General features: G+C 69.7%; 1 protein-coding gene across 1 annotated transcript; it reads right to left on the minus strand.

Annotated features, from left to right (window-relative positions):
- Positions 1-3,822: 3,822 nt before the first annotated feature.
- LOC104837264 (probable beta-D-xylosidase 2) lies at positions 3,823-7,629 on the minus strand (the record flags this gene model as incomplete). The annotated part of the gene is made up of 14 exons (XM_010576308.1): positions 3,823-4,110; positions 4,230-4,436; positions 4,570-4,778; positions 4,990-5,079; positions 5,268-5,404; positions 5,575-5,660; positions 5,817-6,041; positions 6,136-6,239; positions 6,320-6,477; positions 6,569-6,660; positions 6,734-6,904; positions 7,068-7,227; positions 7,333-7,493; positions 7,579-7,629. Coding segments are annotated over 14 exons (2,139 nt in total), but the record flags the coding sequence as incomplete, so codon positions are not given.

Below are 7,629 nucleotides of genomic sequence, written 5' to 3' on the forward strand. Positions count from 1 at the left end.
GGGCGAGCAAGGGGATGCTCTCTGCCCGGGCTCGCCTCGCCCCTGCCCCCAAACGCGGCTCTCCGCAGCCCGGGCCCGGCACCGCGGCTCTCCGCAGGGCTCCCCCCGCCCCCCGCCGGGTCTCGGCCGCCCTCCCGGGAGCCGAGGTTGGGACCCCACGCCCGTCACCCCGGCCTCAGGCCTGCCCTGCTACCTGCAGCCACAGCGCCCAGCATCCCCCAGCTTGGCTCGGGCACTCGTCCGTCTCCGGCCCCTCCTCTCCCAGGTTCTGGGGCCTGCACCCACCCTTCCCACTTCCCACATTTTAGGATGCTCCGGTCACCCGCCAAGCGCCGGCCCTGCGGCCGACAACCCCTGCCCTGCCCTGCCCTCGCCGTGGCCGGAGCCACGACCAGCACCGCAATGTGCAGCCAGCGCCACTCGGATCAGTTGCCCGATTTCCAGGCACCCCAAACAAACATCGATTTCCCCTCCCGGACCCCCACCTCGGCTGCTCCTGAGGCCTCGAAGCTGCTTCCCTCGCCACCCACCCGTCACACGTGAGCCTTAGTCACCGCCAGCAGCAGCCCCCCCGCTCCCGGGGGCGAGGGCTTCGCCCCCACACATCCCACCCTGCCTTGATAACAAGCAGATAAGGAGAGGCCTCCCCCCACTTCCCAGACAGGAGCAGAGGCCTCGGCTCAGCCCTGCTCGGTGGTGAAACTCCTCCTGGCCTTGCAAGAAGCAGGGGTGGGCCAGGAGCGCGGCCCCCATCCCTGCCCCACACAGCATCCCATGGGGCAGGCAGAGCACATACACCCCGGGCACGGGTGCCTGCCCGCTGCGGCAGCACGTCCGAGGGCAGGGGAAATGCAGGCAGCGGCAGCTGGGGGGGAAACACCGCTCAGGGCATTGCAGGGGCAGCAGGAGCCAGGGACACCTCCCCGTTCGCTGCATGGCTGGCCCAGCTCGGGGCACCCCGCAAAGCACCCGTCTCCCGGGTTCACGGGGATGACGAACAGATTCGGTTTTCTGCAGGCAGCACCCATCAGAGATGCCTGTTTTAGGGATGATATCACCGCAGGGCCAGGAGATCCCCTGCCACCCCATCCTCCTTCACCTACCAGGCAAACAGGTTTCCCGAAATCCCAGCCCTCTCCTCCGGAAGCGTGTTCCTCTGACTCAGGGGACGGGAAGCGGGCAGGAGGGCTCTTCAGCAGATGGGGCAGCCCCGCTCTGTGCCACTGCAGAGGAGGCCGTATGCCCCAAACCGCCCCAAACGCCCCAGAGCCCCGAACTGCGGTCAAGCCACCACCTTCCTCCAGTCCCCGGCCCTGCCACCCCGCCGGCTGCTCGCCCGGCTCAGCCAGAGCAGAGGCTTCCCCGAAACTCCTGGCAGCCTCACCCACCGGCTGACTCCCCGCCGGGGAATGCTGCGGGGCCGAGCCACGGCTCCAGGAGCTGCGCAGCCCTGGGGGGATGGCGGGGGACAAGAGTGCACGTGGCACAGGAGCGTGTCCCAGTGAACCCACAAACACAGGGGACACCCCGAGACAGGGAAGGGGAACAGCCCCACTTGCACGCCTGCATGGCCGAGCCTCCGAGGAGGCTGCAGCAGTCCCACAGCCCCTTATTTCCATGGCACACTGGCAGAGCAGGGCCGGGGCCACCCCATGACCTGCTCTAAGGGTGCCGTCGGGTGACTTCCAAAGCCCCTTTGCCTGGCAGGGTCACGGCCCTGTGGGTCCCAGCAGGGCGGGCAGGGAGCCCAGCACAGCATCGCCCGGAATGGACAAGCATCCCGGGGCTCCAGGACAGCCTGGGACCCAGTCCAGCCATGCCCATGCTCCTTCTCCCCACCACGGGGCCAGCCTGGAGCAGGGGGCATGGTGAGGAAGGGGCAATGGCGGGCGTACAGGGCCTGCGGCTGTGCTCTGCTGGTGCTCCCGGTGCGGGCAGCGATGCAGAGGGCACCTGGCTGCTGTGCCAGCCCGAGTCGATGGGCTTATACAACAAGCAGAGCATTGATCGATCGCTCCGCTGCAGGCAGAGCCCCGCTGCGTCGGGGTTCCTGGGTGCAGCCTCCCCCCGTTCCCGTGGTGCTGGGAACAGCCACCCTCCCCGCGCTGATGGAAAATCCGATGAGCTCATGATGAGCATGCTGCCTGGCCCCAGCAGCTGCGTGCCCCAGAGCTCCCCGTGCTCCTCAGCGCCTCGGCGTGGGGTGCAATGCTGCCACGGCTCCCTCAGGCTGGCCTGGGGAGGGGGCTGCACCCAGTGGGCTGGGGCCCGGCCATGGCTCTAGCCCCCACAGCATGCCCAGTGTCTCACCCTGACGCTGCCTGTGGGGAGCCAACGGGGTGCCGAGCACCCCCAAATCAAAGGATAATTACAGCTGCGGCTCAGTCACTGCCCCGCCAGCGTGAGCTGACACTGTGGGAGGCTGGGTACAAACAGGGATGAGGATGGCAAACAAACCCTGCCGGCATCCCCGGGCAAAGTACCGCGCAGGACACCCCATCCCACCCGCTCCCACGCCGCTCCCCACCCCTCTGTCCCACACCTCCCTCCTCTGGGCCCAGGACTTTGCCCCCACCCCAGGCCGCTCCCACCCTGCTGCTCTGCGTGGGGCGGTTTCAGGGCCCACACAGGGCAGTGGTACCATGGCCACGAGGGCTGATCTGAACCCCTGCCCCCAAAATGCTCCAGCTGACCCCCGCTAGCTCTGGGGCAGTGACCCAGCAGGAACCCAGGGACAAGGGTCTGTCCCTGCATCCTGCCCCGGAGCACACGGCTGCGGTACCAGCCTGTCGCCGGCAGTATGCCGGGGCAGCCACCAGCCCCTGAGCATCTTTGCCACAGGGCCAGCATCACGGCTGGCTGCAAAGACCTGCTGCTGCAGGACAGTCCCCTGTGGGTGCAGGTGACAAATGGGCCAGCGATGGGCTGAGCCCTGCCCTGCCCTGCCCTGCCGCAGCCCTCACCCGCTCTGTAATTATCCCAGGCCGCATCTGTAATTAGTGCCCTGATGTCATGGTGTCAGGCCTGGGCAGCCCCACGCACTCCCCGCCAGCCCCACCTTGGCCTCCAGCCCCAGCGCTGAAGGAGATCCCAGCCCTCCAATGCCGTCCCGAGGAGCTCCTGCCTGGCTCTGGCTGTCCGCGCTCCCCAGTAGCATCACTGCTGGACCCCCATCCCATCCCTGCCCTGCAGCACCCGAGCTGCTGCAGGGCTGGATCTGGCCCTCTGGCCAGCGCAGGCCTCGGCCGTTCCCCCTGCTGCCCCTCTGCCGCTGCCCACGCTGCCGGCATCCTGCCCACTCCTCGCCGTGCTGGCCCTGCCGGCTGGCTGCACGGCTGCCATCCTCCTGGGGACGGATCCTGCCTGCGCAGGAGAGCGGCCACCCCCTGCCCTCCTGAGCCCCCCCCAGTCTGGGGCTTGAAGGCAGTGCTGCCTGTCCCCCACGCCCCTCAGCACAGGGAATGTGCTGGAGCGGCCCCGGCAGCTATAAATAGAGCGGGAGGCGCAGGCTGGTCTGGGTGGCTGCTGCCCCTCGGCCAGCGTGGGGGCACGGGCAGGGTGGGGGGTTGCAGTGGCACCCCCCAGGTGGGACGGGAATGGGGAGGAGGGCGAAAGCCCCGGGCACTGCCGTCCTGCCGCAGGGATGCACCCAGCCCTCTGCCGGGGGGACGGGAGGGGAGACCCCCACGCAGCCGCCGTGGAGCAGCACCCGGCACTTTATTGCGAAGCAGACAACCGTGCTCCCCACGGCACACGGGACGCCACGTGCCCCTTCCCTCTGCCAGCGCCCCAGGCTGCCCGGCACCATAGCCGCCTCCACCTCTAGCACCCACGCAGGGGCCGGGCTGCACCGGTGACGGTGAACCGTGCGCTCAGCACCTCCGAGGGCGCCCGCGTCTGCTGGCCTGGCTGCTGCCCGCCGGCAAAGAGGGTGAAGGTGCCGGGCTCGAGGCGCCAGTCCTGTGCCCAGACGGCACGCTGCTCGGCTGCCACCTGGAAGGACAGCTTGGTCTCCCGGCCGGCCGGCACGGCCACGCGGCGGAAAGCCACCAGCTGCCAGCGGGGCACCGGCACAGACGACTGCTCCCACCGCAGGTACAGCTGCACCACCTGCCCGGAGGGACGGGAGTCAGCGCTGACGGGACCCCCCAGCTGCCCCCCTGGCAGGGGGGACCCCAGCTGCAGCCATACCCCCTACGGCCGCATCAGTGCAGAACGGCAATGCTCACCTCCTCGCCATCCCTCTGCCCCGTGTTCTCCAGCACCACGGACACGGAGAGGTTGGCACAGACGGGCAGCACTGGGGGGCTCAGCACCAGGTCCCGGTACTGGAAGGTGGTGTAGGACAGCCCGTAGCCAAAAGGATAGAGCGGGGCCTCCTGCCCATAGTACCGGTACGTTCGCCCCTCCATGGTGTAGTTCTCCATCGGTGGCACCTGAGGGACGTTGCGCCGGTGGAGTCGGGGCAGGGCTGGGCAGGCATGGTCAAGGAACAGCCCCACATCCCACGGCTCCCTGGCCACCGAGGCAGGGAAGAGCTACGGGTTCCGCCAGCTGCCCTGGCCATACCTGGTGCATGCCTGCGGGCCACGTGGCCGGCAGCCTGCCAGCCGGGTTGGCCCCCACCTCGCCCAGCAGGACCCTGGCAATGGCGAGGCCGGTGGCCTGGGCAGGGAAGAAGCACGCCAGGATGGCCCCCACGCCCTCGTGCGCCTGCGCCCAGCTCACGTCCAGGGGCCCCGCATTGAACAGCAGCAGGATGACGGGGCGCCCGGCGGCTGCAGGGAGACAGCGGTCATCAAGACCCCGCACCAGCGCTGCTCAGACAGCTCCGGGGTGCCCCATGGATGGGGAGTGCCTCAGGGGGTTGCAGTTCCCCTCCTTGCGCCCCAGCCCATCACCACCCCCTCTGGGCTGGCCCCGACCCCCAGGACACCAACCAGCCCCCAGGTGCCGGCACGCTGCCCTGGCCAGGAGCAGAGCCCCTACCCGCCTCCACGGCATCCTGCAGCAGCTCCAGCTGGTGGCCCGGCAGGGACAGGTCCCTCCGGTCCTTCGCCTCCATCTCCACATCCGTCCCTGCGTGGGGACAGCCAAGGGACAGCCCCTTACACCCTGCCCGGGGCACCACGGACAGATGGGGCAGAGGGGCACTGACCGCCTCGGGGGGCCGATGAGGACCCGTTCCTCTCCCAGAGCCGCCCCGGATCTGGAGTGCTCCCCCTCCCAGGCTGTGCCCACTCAGCGCCTTCCCCGCTCCCACCTACCTGTCCCCAGGCAGACCACCACCACATCGGCTGCCCCTGCTGCACCCACCACCTCCGCCCGCGAGTACTGCTGGCACTGCGGCTCACGGCAGCCTGCTGCGAAGCTGACATTGGCCGGCAGCGTCTCCAGCCCCCTCCTGCACCAGGAAAAGAGCAGAAGGCATGGGGGCTGCTGTGCCCCAGGGTTGGGGCACCTTGGGGACACACCCCCTTGCCCCAGACCCCAGTGAACGGTCGAGCGGCTCCAGCAGCAGCCCCAGGCAGCGCCCAGGACCAGGGGATGGACGGCAGCACCACGCTGTCTCACCGGGGAGTGTAGATGTACCGCGGCTCCGGCACCGGCGCGTAGTCCCCGAACAGCACCCGGGGATTGTCGGCGAAGGGACCCACCACCTGCGGAGGGCAGAGGGGTGAGGGTGGGCACTGGCAGCCCTGTGTCACGCAGCCTGCGGCTCTTGAAAGGAGGGGACACCTGCGTGCCCGGGGTACAGAGCCAGCAGCCCCTGGGTCAACGTGTCCCCCCTGCCCGCCTCCGTGCATGGGGCTCACCGCGAGGTGCTTGCCGGGCAGGTCCTGAGCCCAGAGGGGGAGCGTCCCCCGCGCGTTCTTCAGCAGCACGAAGCTCTTGACAGCAGCTTCCAACGAGAGGTTGCGGTGCTCGGGGCTCTGCACGGCGCTCAGGTCCAGGGCGCTGTAAGGGTTCATGGCTGGGGGGTCGAACTCCCCCAGCCGCATCCGTGTGTAGAAGAGGGGCCGGACCCGGTCACGCAGCATCTGCGAAGACCCCAACACCAAAACCTCGGTTGTGCTTGGTGGGGGCAGCCCTGGCTCTGTGCCCATGCCCTCGGCCCCGTTTCCCCTGGCTCACCTGCAGCGTGATGTTGCCCATGGCCAGAGCCTGGGGGATGTGCATGAAGACGTTGTTCCTCATGCCATAGGAGAGCTCCAGGTTACAGCCGGCGTTCATCGAGGCTGCCGTGCCGGAGAGAAGGGAAACCGCCCGTCACGGCTGCGTGATGCCCAGGGACCCCGCGCCTGTCCCGCGAGCTCACCGACCGCCGTCTCCAGGAAGGTGCGCGTGTAGCGGTGCCCCAGCATGATGAGCTCCAGGGCCCCCTCGTCGCTCACCACGTAGCCCTTGAACCCCCACTCGCCGCGCAGGATGTCCGTCAGCAGCTTCTTGTTGGCGCAGGCGGGAACGCCATTGATCCTGTCAGAAAGGGGATGAGGCAGCCCAGCCGGCTGGGCACCGGCCACCCCGCGGTCAGCCCAGCCCGCACGGCCCCCGCCACGCTCGGTACCTGTTGTAGCTGCACATGAAGCTGTAGGAGCCGGCGCGCACGCACGCCTGGAACTGGGGCAGGAAGGTGGTACGCCAGTCCCGCTCCAGCACCTGCAAGTGTCGCGGCAGAGACGGGTCAGCGCCCGGGGGGCCGCCCGCCGTCCCGCGGCCCCATCGCGCTCACCTTGGCGTCGAAGCTGAGCCTGGAGACGGGGATGTTCTCAGGGCCCCCGTGCACGCTGAAGTGCTTGCAGCCGGCGCTGGCCTTGACGTAGCGGGGATGCTGGCCCTGCAGCCCCTGCACGAAGCTGCGGGCCAGCTCCCCGCTCAGGAACGGGTCCTCCCCGTAGGTCTCCTGGCCAAGGCGCAGGCGGGTCACCGCCGGGACCCCCAGACCCACACCTCCCCGCAGCCAGCACCCCAAGGAGCTGCTGCCACCCTCCGGCCGGTCGGCCACGGTCCTGCGTGGCCTGACCCCTGCCCAGGGTCACCACCACTCCCCCCTGCCATGCTGGCACCTGGTTCCTGCCCCACAGCGGGTGCCTCATGATGTTCAGGACGGGGCTGAAGCAGCTGAGCCCTGTGTGGTCACCGTAGCGGCCGGTGGCGGCGAAGTCGTTGTGCTTGGCTCTCACCTCGGTGGCGGTGGCGTTGGCCACCCGGTAGACGAGCTCTGGGCTGTGGAAGGGGGGGGAACGCGGAGGTGTCGAGGCGGCGGGCGCGGGTCCATCCCGCGGGACCACATCCCGCACCCCCAGGATGCCCCGTCCCCGGTGCCGGTACCTGAAGGCAGCAGCGAGCCCCAACGCTTGGGGGAAAGCCGTGGCCCAGCCGGGAGCCTCCGCGTCGCCCCGCAGGCACTCCGTGTTCCAGTTGTAGGGCCCGATGCCCAACCGGGGAACGGGGGGCGCGGGGCCGTTCCCCATCGCTCCCCCCCTCGCCACCTGCGGGCCAGCGGCGCTGAGCGGGCAGGGGAGGAACGGGGCCGGGGGACGGGGGGTCCCGGGGCCGCCCCCGCCGCCCCCTCACCTGCAGCACCAGCTCGGCGGGGCTCAGCCGGCCCAGCAGGTCGTCGAGACG

This window comes from Haliaeetus leucocephalus, unplaced genomic scaffold, assembly GCF_000737465.1.
Source record: "Haliaeetus leucocephalus isolate CR32 unplaced genomic scaffold, Haliaeetus_leucocephalus-4.0 Scaffold517, whole genome shotgun sequence".
In the NCBI taxonomy this organism is placed as follows: Eukaryota; Metazoa; Chordata; class Aves; order Accipitriformes; family Accipitridae; genus Haliaeetus; species Haliaeetus leucocephalus.